Genomic DNA, 18790 nt, shown 5'->3' on the forward strand with positions numbered 1-18790 from the left:
ATAAGCACACCGCGTGTGTTATCTGTTTATGAGATGTCGACGGCGGCAGCGACGACGTTGAGCGGGAAGTCTCCTGTGAGGACCGACCTGGAACAAGGTGTGGTCTTCGTAACGGCTTAAAATGTACTTTTGATGGATTAGATTAGGGGTGTTTTCCTATTATCTATATGGAAAACAATACATTAGTTATCTGTATTAAACAGAAGAGTTTTTGTTATTGACCTTTTGCATCGGATTACCTTTTTCAAAAATCTACTTTCCGTCACAGATATATAAGGTTGATGTTTGTTTGAATCTAATTTGTGCATATCCGGCGATCCTGGTAAGGCAATTTGTATGTTTCCTAGTGGACGCGGAGTTATGTCACCAGACTTAATGAATATAAGTATATTTAACCTTTTAGAGCTTAGAGTATAATCCGGTGGGCGAACGCAAAATTTACAAGTAATACTAATGGAATGTTGCAATTTGGCAACATTCCATTGTAATAAATAATAAGGGCTCTTCTTAGAGGAGATCTCTGCACAGCAAAAGGATGTAGTTAATACTGTACAAAGGGGTGGATATTTCAATGTAGAAAGTACGCAACAAATGATTTTTTTATAATATAAAGTGACGGGACGTACAAGTCGTGCGCCTTATAAGTTACACGCCTGTCCATAACAGTTGCAGTACCACTCAGAGTTTTAAATCCCAAAGATCTGAGGGGCACTGCCACTGCGCCCGTCAACCCTGAGACATACGTTGACAAGTCCCATGTGCCTGTAATTTCACCAGCACTCTTACCCTTCGAAACCGGTATACAGCAACGGCGACAGTACTGCTTGGCGGCAGAAGAAATACAAGCTGCAATGCAAGGTGTTTTCCCTTCAATGCATAAGTCGGAGATTGAATTAGTAGCAATGGAGCTCCTTGTGAAAGAGTTCATCCAGGGAAGTACTGCCACTTTACGCCAAACGGTAACGTGTGCATTACTGTTTTCTGGTTTTGAATGGTAAGGGTGTTGGTGAATTTTCTTTCTTTATTTTTCTCAATCTTTGTTATTAGAAAGCATTAAGTGGCACTGCGACTTGTTTGTCCTGTCACTTGGTATATATAACAAAAAAAAACTACAGCTAAATTTAAACCATATTTCAAAATTAATACTGCGATAATGCATACGAGAATTGACTCCCATTACCTCTACCATGATGTTGTAATGTCGATAATGGCAAGCGTAAGTTATTAAATATGAAAATTTCAATTCCTTTTGTAACCACTAGAGCCGACGCGGTCTCTAACGACAAGTAAACTTGTGGTAGAGGCACAGTATACAAAGAAATAAACTCCAGTAACAACGGTCGTCTACAGCACTTTACGGCTCGCCTTTTAATTAGACCTGCATATTAATAAGACGGACTACGGAGTGCGGACTCAAGAATAAATTGTTTATACGAATAAATTGCCTTAGTCGAATAAATGCGCCTGCATTATCATAGATTCCAGCAGTGGTTTCTTAAATGTGTTTAATTTACTGCTACGGAGCTACGCCGCACTAAGATCTACGAGTTCTATATTTGTTGTTCTACGAATAAAAAATCTAGTATTATAGCGATAATAAACATTTTGTTTACGTGGTATTCAGTTTGTTCTTATGAACGGAAAGTTAACAAAAGAACTTGTACTTAAAAGCCTTGCAATATTCGAAAATGTGCTTTATAGTACTCAATAAAGCTCTCCCTCCCACGAGTATGTGAGATAGTGATGCGCAAATGTTAGTAATATAATATACATATAGCGGAACAGTGTCGCGGTCGTAAATCCGCGATTACGTTCCGCCCGTTTTAATGAGCCTCGACTTACGGATAGGGTTGCCATAAAGACGTTTTGAAGCTGGTATGTGTTGCCAGTAGTAATTATACCAATTTAGGTACCCCAAGATCATTTGATTTAGGAGTTAAACTAGGAGGGCAGAAGTGCTTCATAAGATCCAACAGGATTAACTGAGTCTTTATATTTTAAGACCTAGTGTCAACATTTTTATTTTTGTTTTTTGATGATAACAAGTGACGGGACGAACAAGTCGTGCGCCTGGTAGTAAGCAACACGCCTGTGCATAACAGTTGTAGTGTCACTCGGAACTTTAAATCGCAAAGATCTGAGGGACACTGTCACTGCGCCTGTCACCCCGAGTCATAAGTTGAGCTTAGCGGCCGAAATAGCTATATTTAATATTTGCGAAAAATTGACGAGTATTTTCAATGGAGCGTCGCATTATTTTCCTGCCCTTGTACTAATGCCGCCCTTATGAACAGTCTCACTTAGTTTTGTTGGATTTTATGTATACAGTCCTACCACCTACCACTAAAAAAAAAGGCAGCCATTTCATAGTAAATGGGAGTGTCTTTTTTTGTTTTGGTGTTTATGATGAAGTAACACACTTAATAGATACTCCCTTATATCACGTAAATGCGTATATTTTTAACAAAAAGAAGATTAAGTCGGTTAGAGTCTGCACATTCGAATGCTTCCTCCTTCACAGCCGCTTGTGTTGCCATTTTACTATTATCGATTCTACAGAAATTAAATCGGCAACTCATTATTCCAATATTTTTGTAATTGCAATTTTTTTGTCTTTACACTCGCGCTCAATCGCGAGCGAATGCTGTATCACGCGCTATAGAGTATTTGTGTAAAGCCCGCTATCCGGTTTATTCGTTCAGGAGTTTTGATGCCATAGACAAAAAAAGACCTTCGTACTATAAAATGTCGAGCTTAAAACACCCCTCATTTTTCGTTGAGTTGAAAATAAACGTAACCCTACCGCGTCTAAATTTGCGTCTGCCTTGCCTCGGCCGCGTCTGCCTCGATAAGCCGGCTCGATAGCGAACTTCAGACACTTCACGTTTTACGAGGCATTAAGCCCCAGAGCTTGTTTAGACTCATATTCCACTATGTCATTCTATCTGTAGAAGTCTAGCTATGTTACTTGATATCTCGCCAAAGCCTAATGCACGCGAAAATAAGGCCAAGTTCAGAACTAACAGTATTTATAGTTTAGAGCGGTGATAGTGTAGTGAAGAACGGTTGCTTTTCAAATAAGAAATCGGCAGTTTGAATCTATAAATTCCTAACTTAACTACATTTTGGGAATTGAGACTATTTTTTTGCATTTAAATCGTTTATGTTTACGACGACCACGGTGGCGCAACTATTTGCACTATGAACGCTGGACGAGAAGGTCCCGGGTTCCATTCCCGGATCTGGCTGGGTACGAACCAGTATCTTCAGCATACCAAGCCGACGCTCTCCCAACTAAGCTACGAAACGAACCAGCAGATACAACGAATTTTTCTATGTGCTTGTTGTGACTTGTTGCCGTAGTGCCATTTGCGACAAATCTATGAAAGTTTTTCTTCACTCAGCCAGGTACCTTTATAGCTACCAGCGGCTGACTAGAGGCGTCGCCCCGGAGTGAATTCCCTAGTTTGAGACCAAGGAATTCTTGTAGTTGTCTTTGCATATAATTATTATATATTTGTTTTTCTTTTTTTTTCTTTTTTTTTACAAGTTTCATTGTCACAGCTGAAGAGTCAGACACAAACCAATCAGACCTGCTTAGTACTCTATTGCTGTTTCTATATTTTTTCTTGATATGCAATTATAAATTCTATTGCTTTATAATAATAAATGCTCGTCGCACAACTTGATAAAAAAAAATTTCGTTTACATTATTCATTATTAATCACTAAATGATATCTCTAATTAAGAATCTCTAACAAAGGTAACACCGCAAAAAACCGAGATGAAGTCGATAATGAAAAACATAGACAGATATGCCTTTAAAACTATCAACTACCGCATGCCAGTTAAACCGTCACCATGGAGAGTGAACCGCTCTGAGACATCCGAAGATTAAAGTCAAATCGTAACTAATATTAATAGTTTAGAAAATTATTTGTTATAACAATCACTTTTACCAGGAACACAACAGTGATGTCACAATGTAATAAACCAACAAACAGGAGCGTTTCGCCTAAATGTAAACCCTATTCACTTTCTACGTGACCCCTAGCTACGACAGTATTCATAACGGGGAAACTCACAGAAATATATATCTTATATAAGTCACTAGAGTTATTTACCTAAGTCCAAATTTGCCTCTATATCATACAGTATGTTTCCTGCTGACTCTATAGACTCGGGTGAACCGTGCGTCATCGATTTCCCGTCAAAGCCTTTCAGACGGCTCTGAATTATGTCATTTATGTCATGTGATAGCGTACAGGATGTTTCATGGTTGCGCGTTTATTGTTAGTTTTTGACATAGGGAATCCTAAACCATTAGATCAAGGGGCCTACTATAACCTTTCAAAAAAACAATCTTATTTCAATGTAAGCTTATTGTAAGCCTATTAAAATATTACTCATATTCGTATCATGACAAACCTATCAACCATGTAATGTATTACTGATAAAAGGTGGGAAGAACGAATGATTTCCCAAGATTGTCTATTCCTTGTACTGCATAATACCATCTCTTTCTTTTTTGATGGTCTGAATCGTCCTGTCGTAATATAATGTACTTATAGTCATTATATTCTTTGCATTCACCGAATTTTAACTCCCAAAAAAAAGTATGTAACAATCAAATCTATTAAAATTGCGTTTTCAATTATTTTTCCTGATTTTCATGAAGGAAAATAAATGTAATAAGCAGTGCTGTGATTATCACGTTGTGAAATCGGAATTAGTCTAATGTCAACTGTTAGTGTCGTCACGAAATAAACATCGCGTCGTTTTATTTAACGAGAAATTATTTCTCATGTGCTATTAAAAAAAAAAAAGACAATATTGAAGAGATTTATGTAAATAAATAAGTTAAACATAACTTTTAATCATCACCAATCAATATTTAGACAATATATTTGAAAATAATATTGTTTCCACTGCGTCCGAGTAACTATTTTAAGATTGCTAAATTTGAGATAAGAACAAAATAGTTTAATGGCACGCTAGCACATAGATATCATTGCTTTAATGTCAAAGTAGCGTCATAGTTGAATTCAGATAATGAATAGTCACAAAGCTACCAATAAAACATCATAGTTTTAACATTATAATAAGCTTACTTTAAGCGCCTCATGGTACGAAAAGCTAAAACCTTACATTGACTTTTCGTACCATGACGCGTATAAAGCTTGTTTACTCAAGTGCTGAATAAATGCATTATTTATTTATCTAACCATACTCGAAATTGGATGACCTTAACTTTATAAGTTTTTGATAGAATCGACGTATATTACAATCTGTATTCGAATTGTGGTAAACTTTAAAACTACACTTGTAGATGCCTACATAAATAGTCCAGAATTTTCTTTATATCTACATAAAGCGACAAAATTATTTGTTGACAACTACACCATTACGTCCCTTACATACATGCAACTTATAAAATTGATTTGTGGCAGGGTGTCCTTGCAACATGATAACGTAAAATACCACATCTCCCTTTACAATTAAGATTTAAATTCAACTCATGTTGTTTACGACAAGACTATCTAAAGTCTAAAGCAGTACCGTCAACAGAACACAGGGGTGTTGAGCACGGAGCTTTTCTAATAAATGTATCTTTGTGTGTGTACCTTTCTAATATCTCGACGCTTTGAGTTTTACGACTGAAGATAAGCCAAATTTTGGTGTAGTCTTTAAACAAGTATTTATTTATTAAATAAGAAAGGCATGTCTTTAAATAAATGATCACTTTAAATTTACAAAAGCAGCAAAAAATCTAACCGGTCATCGTTTTTATTGATTTATCTTTTTTCTCTGAGACATAAAATACATTAAATCTATATATAAATGTATATAAATGTATATTTAATGTGTTCTGAGCTAATATGTTTGATTTCTATAAATTAACTTTGATAGTTTTATGTTGAGCCGCAAAACTAAGACAAACGACCATTAAAAAACCTGAAACCATGTTCGGAAATTTGCTGTTTCGTATACTAACCTAACCTATTGAACGGAGGGCGCACGTGATTTGACCTGTATGAAAATAGAGGACCACATATTATTTTTGTCTATCCCATATTAATTTAATATAGTTAAACATAATGATAGTGTTACATTGAATGCAGTTCATTTATAATTTATTCCTAGATCAACTAATGTAGACGGCACAGTTAATTATATCAAAGATAAAAAAATTTTTGAAAAAAGTGCACATTAACAAAAGGGTAATAATAATGAAATAATAAAAAATCTATTATAATTATTAATACAAAGATCGAACACTCAGAAAAAATTCCTTTGATCCGGTCGGATTCGAACCGACGTCTTCTAGCATACCGTGCCAGACGCTATACCAACTAAACCACGGAACGAACCAACGGACCTCACGAATTCTTCTATGTGCTTGCGTCGTGTCTTCGTACTTGGTCTTTCAACGACTTTTTAGTCGTAGCGCCATCTATGAGAAATCTATGACAGATTTATCACCCAGTTAGTACCTTTACAGCTACCAGTCCTGGCGAGAGATGTCGCTATTCACTGTATTAATTAAATTTTTATCTATGTATTAATATGATCTTTGTGTTAATAATTATAACAAACTAGTGGAGTAATTTCACAAAAAATAATTGAATATCAATTCAATAAAAATTTAAATAATAAATCTAGCTAGCTTTAGATAACCATAAACTAACATAATCTATTCCTTTTTATATATATATATTTCAAGTGACGCGAAGAACATGTCGTGCGTCTGGTGGTAAGCTACACGCGTACTCATTACTGTTAAAAGGCCACTCGGAGCTTTACATCTCCAAGACGCTGCTACAGCGGCCGTCACCCAGAGGCATAAAGTTGACAAGTCCCATGTGCACGTAGTTTCATTTTACTCATCAAAACCGGAACGCAGTAATGAGAAATAGATACGTTGGCAGTACTTCCTTGGACCAACACAAGGGGCCCAATTGCCACTAAAAACTTTTCTAAAAAACTCTCGCCATTTCTACACATCCTGTGTTCAGCTAGGAATCAATACGCCGGGGTTTTATGAGCGAAGGTATAATTTGTCGCAGTCATCGGCTGACGGGGTAATGACGTCACTATCAACTTACGTGATGGGTTAAGTATTGCTTGGAAATAAAAGAGGGAAAATTGTGAGATATTTTTTAAATGTTTACTCTCCGATTTCCGATAGGGAAAGTTACCCTAGTTTCCCGAACCATATCAACAGAGGAGAGAAATACTAATACAATTACCCGCAACAAGCACACAGAGAAACTCATAAGAACGACTGGTTTAATTCGTAGCACAATTAGTACAGCAGCAGCCACGTTGAAGCGACAGACGCTGGTTCGAGTGCAGTCGGTCCGAAGGATTTGTGTTTAATAACAAACACCAAAAAAAAATTTCAAGTCTACATTTATTTCACCCACGGAATATAAATAAAAAGACTTTATTCTTCAACACTACAACGAGACATAAAAACTTAAAATAGTGGCTTAAAATCTAAATCAGTGTTAAAGAAAAAGTAACAGCCTCACCAATTTGCTGGTTTTCAGAATAAATGATTGTTTGACTTTGAAACAAATGGAGTATTTTCACAAAAAAATATTCAATAAAATTAAAAATATCCTCAAATATTTTACGGAATACAATAAAACCTAAAATATCTGTTTACCACATTGACTTACAAATAAATAGACGACGGGTCTAATACAAAAACCACGAAAAAAATGTCCCAAGTCAACCTATTTAAACGTAGTGACATGTAAAGGAATATGAAAAAGCTAAAACGTTGAATTTAAAATGTAATGTCATCGCAGTAATGTCTAATTTTGCTTGCTTCACTGTCAGTCGAACAAACGAAGACTAAAGCGTGAATGACGCTCTGTATACGATTTTAACGCCCTATAAGTTCGGACACTTTTTAGCGCGGACCCGACGTCCATATAATTGTAAGTCAATGGTTTACCATAAGTAAAAGCATATAAACTAGCTATTCTTGATACTCATCTTCACAGTCACAAATTCATTTAAGGGGTAATGTTATAAGCTTCTATAATAAGATTCCGGACAATATTCAAAATATGCCATTTACGAGGTTTAAAACTATATTGAAAAAAAAACTTTCTATTAAAGGTTACAACTTCTGCGTACTTGGATGACAAAAATCCTTGGAACTGACCCGTTTGAATCTTGCAGATAGTCTCAATATAAAAAACTTGAAATAACATTGTAAATGTATTCAAATGTATATTTAAAAGAGCAACCCCTAGAGTTTCTTACTCATACTTCTCAGCGGAATCTGCCTTACGAATGAGCAATAGAGTTTAATCAGTATAACGGTTTGAAGTGTAATTTGCTTACCCATGAAATAAAGATAATTTGGATTTGTAAGCAAATTATACTTGAAATTATCACATTGATCAAACTCAACTACCCATTCGGAATGCGGATGTCTTTCTTGTATGTAGATATTTGTTCACATTTAACAGTTACAATGTTTGTTTCAAATCTCATAGATCGCATATAACCTGAAGGATCTATATGGATCTCTACCATGGACTTGTCTTCCAAGAACGCAGAAGCTGTGTAATACATTCAGTTTATAGTTTTTGTTTCACTATACTTTTAAACCTTGTGATGATATATTTTGAATATCGACCGGAACCTTATTACAGAAGCATACATGTGTACATTGTCCCTTAAAAGTGTCGAATCAATCAATTTGGAATAAATATAAGTAAATTTTAGGATATACTGGTATGAGAAGACGTTTCCTTAATATTTTCACGATAGAAAAAAACACAAACTTACCTCGACATTTTACAAGAACAACCACTGTATTCAGTGGGAGCTTTATATATAGCAATTTTTTTTTTATATCAACTGAAGTAAATAGAATACTATACGATATTAATTTTTCAAATGGCTTCAATTGCGATTGTAACATAATTAATTCTGAAATAAAGGCAGTACGGGACGAATTTTAATTCGAGCTGAGGTAGTATATCTATATATGTATATAGACTCTTAAATAAATTGTGACATTGTGACCTGTCAAGTTCAGCCTGTATACTTTTATTCCGCGTATTAATATTAATGTATTATTACTATATTTCATGAAAAATATATTATCCTTCTTAACAGAAATTTCGTTTTCATAAACTGTTTTTTTTAATTACGATACCAATTGATGGGACGAACAAATTATGCGCCTGATGGTAAGCGACACACCTGTCCATAGCAATTGTAGTGCCACTCAGGGCTTTAAATCGCAAAGGCGTTCAAAACCGAAACGCAGTAATGTGAGCAATTACTGAACAGCAGAATTGTTGCCACCTTATTATGAATTAGGTAAGATGGCAGTACCACTTCACAAGAACTCTACTACTACTAAATATAAATAAAATTTACTATATTAATGTAATGATAAAATGATAGATATATATAGATAGATAGATAGATAAACACCTTATTCACTAGTATGTAGTATCTTTAGCAGCAATAGAACTCCTTGTGAAAGAGTTCGTCCTGGGTAGTACCGTCACCTTACCTATTTCTGCCGCCAAGCAGTAATGTTGGCTTTACTGTGTTCCGGTTTTGAAGGGTAAGGGTGCTGGTGAAGTTACAGGCACATGGGACTTGACAACTTATGTCTCAGGGTGACGGGCGCTGTGGAAGTGCACCTCAGATCTTTGCGATTTAAAGCTCTGAGTTAATTTGATCAGTGGGCAAAGACGGTCTTATCGCTAAGAGCGATCTCTTCCAGACATCCTTTGAGGCAGAGGAAAACCAATCGGAGCTGGAGACATAATGTACCAATGTATAAATACGAATGGATTGTATAAATTAAAAAAACTTGCATTATAATTTATCAAATAATAAATAATGATTTAGTAGTAGAGCTCCTTGTGAAGGAGTTCGTCCAGGGAAGTACTGTTACCTTACTTATTTCTGCCGCCAAGCAGTAATGTTAGCATTACTGCGTTCCAGTTTTGAAAGGTAAGAATGATGGCAAAATTACATGTATAAGGGACTTGTCAACTCATGTCTCAGGATGACGAGCGCAGTGGCAGTGCCCCTCAGGTCTTTGCGCTTTACAGCTCTGAGGACACTGCAACTGTTATGGACAGGCGCGTAGCTTACCATCAGGCGCACGACTTGATCGTCCCGTCACTTGATGGTATAAAAAAAATGCAGATTGAATACAACATAAATACAGAATAATGCATTTTTTCATAGCAGTGAAATAGCGCTGACTCAGCACATGCCTAAGTTCCCTAAGGCGCTGATTTTGCGTCAGAAACAACGAAAGGTACTAAATCTAGAAGTTATTTGTAGTGAAGATCTAATACACGACCAGAATGGAAATTGTTCATTAAAATAATAAATGTAATAAAGAGTGAATAGTGCATCTAAAGTACCTATTCAATATGTAAATGCATGTATTTAAATATATGTAAGTGTAACTTTAAGTGAAAATTATGTTTGTGAATATGTTTTAGTGTAATGAATCAAAGTAAAAATGTTTATTTAGAAAGACTACGAAAAAGAGTACATGTGGATATGAAAACTAATATTAATATTAAAATTTCAACAAATTAGACAGAGTTTGTTTGGAAGACTGTTAAGATGTGAAGTTGTTAGTGTAAGAATGTCAATTTCTACTTACTCTTAAATCTTGTATTCATTTATATTTCTTTAATAAAATATTCCTAACTCAGTACAGAGGAATGTCACATGAAACTTTCATATTGTCAACTATAGTAAAGAAAAATGAGTGGAAAATTTAATTAAATTTTTAAATTAAACGAAGAAAAATTCAAGCTTAGTTTCCTGTCGCGCACTCCCCGCTGTTTGATACTGGCTTTTATATTTTTTTCTATTGTTTGGTTCTTGCTTGTTAGTGGCGTTGTTGTATGCAGTATTGTAGAGAATTTTTCTGCTGCTAATCAAAAGTTGTTGCATTCATATCTGCTTGTTAGCAACTCGAGTTAAATTAACGTATTATTTAATTTTGTAAAAGTTGGAGATAAAATGATTTTTTTCGATTGTAAAATCGCGTATATTTGTATTCTCAAACAAATCAAATGTCTCGGAATGTTTACAAGTTCCATGGTCACGGCCAACGAATATATAACCAGAAACAGAGACGAAATGTCTTTTAATTTATTTGAAAACTATTCTGCCAAATCATTACGGTGACAACTGCTCTCCGAATGGCTAGCCCGAATTCGAAACAATTGACGGGTGTCGTCAATTGTTTCACTTTAAATCGACCACTTCAACTAGAACTTTGCTATAATAGACGGAAATTGAAAAACTATGTACATATTTAATATTTAATTACCGATGAAAAGTGATTCAGTTTGTTTCGTAATTAGGTGTTTTGCTGTTTTTCCCACACCACCCAATGGAACAGCTTGCCATAGTTAGAGATATTATCTTTATTACAATAAATACATATCATTTTTGGAATGTACAAGGACGTAGACACAGGTCAGTTGTTGGCGCTGTACTATTTCAACTTTCTAATTTGTGATTTTAGTGCAAGCGAAAGTGTTATAAGGCTCATTTGAAGTCAAGGCTGATGAGTTGCCAGGGATGGATGGCCCTTGTTTCATCTCTATTTCTGGTTATACGCTCAATGGTCACAGCAAGCTGAGACGGTATTAGTTATCAACCAATTTTATTAGCAGTAGAGTTCCTTGTGAAAGAGTTCATCAAATATGAATTTTTATTTTTTATATTATTTACATATCAATTTATAAAGAGCGATCGTTAGAGTTATTTCATCAATTCTAAAAATCAGCTGAGTGAAGCTTCATAGATCTCTCACAGCACGTTAAACCAAATATAATACTGTCGTAACTCAAAAATTATGGAATTAAGAAAACACAATTCGAAAATTCAAAAAAATACTCACTGAATCTTGTTGCGGGAACAATGGGATCATTTTTATTTATTCATGATAATATTAAAATATTTTAAAAAGTACTGAATGGTACAAATTTTTCTTTTTACTTTCAAATCGTGTTTTTACGATTTAATAACTTTTGAGTTAAAACAGTATTTAATTTTACGTGAGAGATATTGCACAAAAACCGATAAAAACAATACAAAAGATTTGTAAAAAACACTGAGAAAAATTCGTAACGTCTGTTTACTCGATCTGTAGCTCAGTTGGTAGATCGCCTAGAGTAGAGAAGTTGGTTTGGCACAGACGTAGGTTCGACTCGTGTCAGGGCGAAGAAATTTTTCATTGTATTGATAATTAATCAATATTTTTATAAATGATGCGTGTGGTGTACATTCGCCAATTTGACTATTTTAAGTTTATGTTGGCTACCTATGAAATACAATACAATATAATATCAACTACATCAACCGCTGGGCTTTAGCCTCGACGTAAGCGGCATGTCACGAACTGATGGCAAACGGAAGGCACTGATGTGGGACGCCACACGTGTCTACACACTAGTCCCATTCTATCTCCAGCACACCAGCAAGAGGACTGGCTCCGCAGGCGAGCTGGCGAAAAGAATAAAGAGCAATAATTACCAGGACCTCGGGTCATCAGTGCAAAATTTTTCGGAAAAATTAATAAACAGTTTCAAAAAAGAAAAACAATTTGAAAGAGATAGATGGATGTTCATCACCTGACACCCGTACTTTCTTATTAAAAACCACTTTAGAGTGGATCTTAGTCAATGTGGAAATATAGAGGTCTAAAAAGATACCACTAACAGTATACTAAATACTTCCCGAAGCCATTATGAAGTTTACGTTTATTCTCCTAACAAATGTAAAAAAGGGTCTTGTTTCAAAGAAATACAAAGAGCAACAAAAGCTCTCGCTCGCACAAAATAATCATGTAAATTGTGCTCTGATGAATTTTAAACATCGCCGCAGACTGTATCGGTTATAATTTAATTGGTTTTTTAAAACTTTTCCAATCTACATTCGAAGTAGGGGGTCGTATTGGGCTGTATTTTTAAACCAACTTCAAAAGAAGATGGATTAGCTGTATTACCAAGGCAGTGGCGAAACTCCTTTTTTATTAAATCGTTCAATTTGATCGTAGAATATGATTATTCAATACAGGAAAGTGAGGATAAAGGACATAATAAATATTGGCCGTAACCTGCGTGGCACAGCACCAACATGACCGAACGATACCGATGACGTTGCTGTACCTGCCGCGACTGCATTAATAAAAATAGAAGTAATTAATTCGCTACTCCGGGAACCCAGTGACGGTTAACTCGTGCGAAATAGCTGCGCTTGGGTTGAATATTTTTTCAGGCAGTTAATTTTAAATAAAAATTAATAATATAAATAACACAAGCGTAACTTCAGTCACATACACCACCAGCAAATATACCCGATACGTGTTTCGCCGAGGTATCATCCGGGGCTGTTGGTTCCTCGACTGCATAACTCCACGAAGACTGAGGGATAGTGGAGTACATCAGACTAAAAGCCAAAAGCACCCCGAGGGTCAAGCGGTTGGAGTTCCGCCACAACGTGAATTTTAATTCATTTGTAGTGAGAATGCCGACAAAACATCTGTCGATCTTCATGATGGAGAAGTTTCGGTGTGTCATATATCAGCGATTCCGAGGCAGGTTATCTGAAACCAGATTGCGCCACACGACCCCGTTAAGTGGGTCATGTTGCCTGATTTAAATGAATAAAATAAAAAAAATATTATAATCAGTATTTATGTTGTATATTTATTAGAAATTATAAGTTTATATATATATTTATATATATATATTTGTCGAGTTAGGTGACGGCGCGAACGAGTCGTGCGCCAGATGGCAAACTACGCCTGTCCATAACAGTTGCAGTGTCCTCAGGGCTGTAAAGCGCAAAGATCTGAGGGGCACTGCCACTGCGCCCGTCACTCTGAGACATGAGTTGACAAGTTCCATATCCCTGTAATTTTACCCTCATTCTTACCTTTCAAAACCGGAACGTAGTAATGCTGACATTACTGCTTGGCGGCAGAAATAGGTAAGGTGGCAGTACTTCCCTGGACGAACTGGCTTTCCTCTGCCTCAAAGGATGTCTGGAAGAGATCGCTTTTTGCGATAAGACCGTCTTTGCCCACTAATCAAATTAACGAATTTGTATCCAAACTTTGTTCTGGCATTGAAAAGTTTATTCATATAAAATTAAACTGTATGTACATATGAATACGGAAACGGAAATTCTCATTCGAATACGCAGTGACTACGGAATTCCACTCATGGCATACCTCTTTCGCTTCCCATATTCTAATCACTTTTTTCATACATTCATTCGTGGTCCTTTTGACCTGACCTTTTTAAGGGATGTACTCGGTACGCTGAGGTCTACCTGATGTTTCGCTCGACGTTCGCTCTAAAAATTGTTTTATAAGAACAGTAATTAATAAATAACCCAGATAATCACACCAATTCATCAACATTATACCACTTCTGGGCATAGGTGAGCTGGGCACGACGACCTCGGTCGTCTAACGGTTTACACTGTGGGCGCTAGATGCGGAACCGATTAGGACCGACTTGGGAAATTAACTTTTCTAAATTCTTTCTGATCTGGGTGTTCTGTTACTCTGGTACTCAAGTACTCTACAGGTACCTATACCTGTAGTAATCAAATTAGTCTAGACAAGACAGTGGGAGTGTCTAGCACATTATTATTATTTATTTATTTAAGTCAAGGCAAGGCAAAACAAGTAGGGCACTGCCACTGCGCCCGTCACCCTGAGACATAAGTTGACAAGTCTCTTTTACGTGATTTATTCCAAACCAGAACACAGTAATACTGACATTACTGCTTGGCGGCAGAAATAGGTAAAGTAGCAGTACTTCCCTCGACGAACTCTTTCACAAGGAGCTCTACTGCTTCTAAAAATATAATAATATACTCGGTTTACTACAAAAAATCTACACAAATAGTAAGTACTTGTTAAGAAATGAACTAACTGTAAGAAAAAAAGAAAAAAAAATGAAAAAAAAGAGATCTGCAGCACATAGAAAAATTCGTTGGGTCTGCTAGTTCGTTTCGTAGCTTAGTTGGGCAAGCGTAGGCCTGGTATGCTGAAGACGCTGGTTCGAATCCAAACGGATCCAATTAATTTTCTCTGCGTTCGATCTTTATATTAATAAATAACTTCTTTATAAAAAAACTGACCTCAAAAATTCGTGGAATTACAGCTATTTGCTTGTGCAGCTATTTAAATCGGTTACCGGAAAGTGCGCGAAATCGGATTCATCCGCAAGTTTGCCACCCTTAGAGGTGGTATATTTCCTTCAAATTTAAATGGGACCAATACTGAGGTACCCTCTTTCCAACAAAATAAGAATCATGATAATCGGTTCAGAAATGCAGTCGCAATCGCGTAACAAACATACAAATTAAAAATAAATTCGAATTCAGAGTCTCTTCCTCCTTTTTTTAAATCGGCTAATAAATATTCATTTTCTCACTGAAATCTCTACACTAACCGGGAAAAGAGCTGATGAACTGTAAACAGCAGAACCGATGTTCATCAGACATAACCAATAACCATTCCCATAAAAGCAGCATTAAAATAAAAAAAACGCAACTCCCCTCTTTTTGCGTTGGTAGATTAAAAAGCTATTTGATTGAATGCTATAAATACAACACACAATATCACCAACAAGATGGAAATAAATCAATCCCTATGTATTTACGAAGTTTGGATAAAACCGTTATTCACCTACACTACTACGCGTTACATAAAGGGATTTAAATCTAGAAGTTTCCACCGACCTTCACAAATATCGCGGTCACACTTTTCGACCTACTTGTTGACTAAGCAATTCCAGATTTATAGCTCCACTGAGGAGCGCCTCTGTCAGCGCGAAATGTCACTTTATTACCTTATTATTCTTCCATTTTCCGCTGCAAAATAACTTTTTCATACACGTACAGGCCACCAGACGCCGGAGTCTACATACAAACTGCCACTTTTCGTTATTGCAATTTTCAACACTATATACACGTTATAAGGTATAATTTTCCACAATTTTGACAGTTTGTGTATGTCAATGTGTGGTCCTTCGTACAGTTGGAGGTTACGTCCGTGGCGGTGAGTTCTGGCAGATTTACGAGGGGATATTTCATCTGCGGCCGCCGGCGATAGCGTGATGTAGCCCCCCTCCCGACTGGGAGACAGGGGGGGACGCTCCCGACCGTTGGACGCTTCTGTGGTTGAAAAACTGAAAATTTTACTCACTTCTAGTCGACAGTCTGTCTTCATAGTGTTGTTAAACCAAAATTCAAGTGCTTCGGAAAATGTATTTTATTTGTTATTTGAATAGTCACAATTCACAAAGTCACATTATACCTGACCCTGATTATTTTCGACTCACCAATGTATTTTTTTATTCTAATTCAGGACAGAAGCATTTTCCCATTAAATTTAATTACCGTAGTTTGTGACGTGGTTGAGTAATAAACAGTTTCAACATCCAAATTTATGTAGTTATAATATTACTGATTTGGAATGAAAAGTATCCAGCCATTTAAATCTGATTCCAGTGTTAAACAACTGTTGATAACAAGCCTTAAGCTTTAGTATCACCTTCGCTAGACATTCAATATTGTCACGATTTTTGTGCTTTGTCCAATTTCCTATAGCGATTGATTCGCTGTCGACTCCCATCCCAGCTTAGTTCGTCACGAAGAAAAATATGTTGACCCTCTTAACGTCTATTCTTACGCGATTTTTTGTCAAGACATCGAATATCCAAGTTAGGGAAGCTCCGCAGTAATTTGTTTTCTAGAATCACTACTTTTCTTCTGATCGGTGGCTCGACAACATAATGTTTATTGACATAGATCACCGGAAGGAAATAAGCGATCGTTCTTTTTAAACGTTCTTATGATAATTGCCAAAATTATTTATCTCGTCGTCTGCACGATTAAGGGATCTGTTATCTAATCGATTTATCTAATATATTGCTTCCTCTAACGTCTTTTACTTTATCTTTATTTATCTTCTATTGTTACAGAGTTTGGAAGAGAGAGAGAAACGACACTCGAGTCATAAGGAGCAGCTGGCGCGGGAACAGCGCTATTTGCGACGGCGGTTGGCTCAGCTGCGAAACTCGCATGACGTCTCCACGCGCAGTCTTAGCGAGACCAGTCTGCCGCACCCGCATGCTACGCGTGCGGATTCGTTGTCTTCGCTCGAGTCCTCATCAGGGGTATCTACTGCGGATCGCTCGCCGTCCTCTGTTTCTGAGAGCGGTAAGTCTTCTTTGTTTTTATATACGCCTGGTGGTAAGCAACTACTACCTATGACAGTTACAATGCCACTCAAAGCTTTGAATCGCAAAGAACTGACAGCTGCCACTGCGCCCAGCATCCTTACTCTTCAAAACCGAAACGCAGTAATGCCCACTGCTTAACAGGTCTCACTTACTGAGGAGCTTTACTGCTGCTAACCTCTTGTTCAATTGCAGTTATAGCCAGCGACCGCGTAAATTGTTTGTATACGAAATATTGTTTCTTCTTGACCGCTGTGGGCGCTGTATAATTTCCCATACAAAATTGTGAAGTAATTTACGCGGTAGCTGGCGACAACCGTCACAGTAAACTCATGGTAGAGGCAGAGAACTGTTTATTATAGGTACCACTGTGAAAGGCAGCTATATGTATTGTTACTTTAGTTTATTTGGGAACAAAGAAAAATGGTTCATCGATACGTGTTTCCAACGTTCCAGTGACTTGCCTAAATCTTTGTTTGCCCTATAATAACATGCTTCCTTACATAATCACAGATTTAAATCTATATAAAGAGGCCATAGTCATCTCATTAATTTAGTGAAAGCGTGTAGTAGGAATGTTATTATCTTAGACACGCGATCCGTCTAGAATACAAATGACTCACAGACAAACATAATCCGGCTCAACGTTCATTCATCAGCGCAGTAAAACGTGTCATTCGTTCATCGTTAAATTTTGAATGAACATTCTGATGAATATTTTAGAATCGCTCAATGTGAGGTTTTGTTTGACAGGCGTTCGGTAGAAATTGGTACTTTACAAGCTTCCCGTAGAAGCGACGTGGCCTTTGAAAGGAGCGCCGATCGTTTTGCTCTAACGCGGTAGAGGGCGCGGGCGGCGTCGCCCTCCCCGGCCTATATTGTTACCTTTTATTTATGCATTAACTTTCGCAATTTAACTGTCAGAAGCACACTTATTCCTTAGGTCGGCGGACGCACATAAATTCCTGAAGCATTGTCGGTTACCGTTCGAAAAACTTTCTCCCCGCATCCCGCTTCGTCTTTTTATTACCATTTATACGATTGATATGGTAAACAAGCCAGTTTTATTGACCGTATAAATAGTTGTTGGGGCGATTAGTCGTCTCATTAAGCCGCTTTATTCGCCCGTTGGCTGCATGATTCGCCACAGGGTCGTATTTATGATGATCTAGCCGCGCCCGGTCTCGACGCGCCCCGCGCCCCTCCGCCGCGTCGTTTGCATGTTGATGTGTCCCTCGTAAAAATAAATATTTGCATCTCTATTGAATGTTTAGGGTAAATAGGAGATTGTAGGGCTTAGTTTCTTCATAAGTTCGCTGGCGACACAGCCGATATGTTCGTTTCCTATTGTCTCAGATCTCATCTTGCCGCCCCTTGGCCCGACCTCAGCCCTGAATTATTCTCGAGTTAAATTCTAACAAGTAATCGACTTTGTAATTAAACTTGAACTGCGGAGTTTTGATATAACTTTTAAGAGCATTCTGCAGTCGTCTCTTTCCATAATA

The 18790-nt window shown here is 36.9% G+C and overlaps 1 protein-coding gene across 2 annotated transcripts in view; it reads left to right on the forward strand.

Moving 5' to 3' along the window:
* LOC113229444 (max dimerization protein 1-like) overlaps window positions 1–18790 on the forward strand; it is a 578146-nt gene that overhangs the window by 526035 nt on the left and 33321 nt on the right. For both annotated transcript variants that reach the window (XM_026463034.1, XM_026463032.1), the window contains exon 5: window positions 17028–17265. In XM_026463034.1, the coding sequence (XP_026318819.1) occupies window positions 17028–17265 (238 nt within the window). The remainder of the gene's footprint in view (window positions 1–17027; window positions 17266–18790) is intronic.

Source organism: Hyposmocoma kahamanoa, unplaced genomic scaffold (genome assembly GCF_003589595.1).
Source record: "Hyposmocoma kahamanoa isolate Upper Pololo Valley unplaced genomic scaffold, ASM358959v1 62, whole genome shotgun sequence".
Classification (NCBI taxonomy): Eukaryota; Metazoa; Arthropoda; class Insecta; order Lepidoptera; family Cosmopterigidae; genus Hyposmocoma; species Hyposmocoma kahamanoa.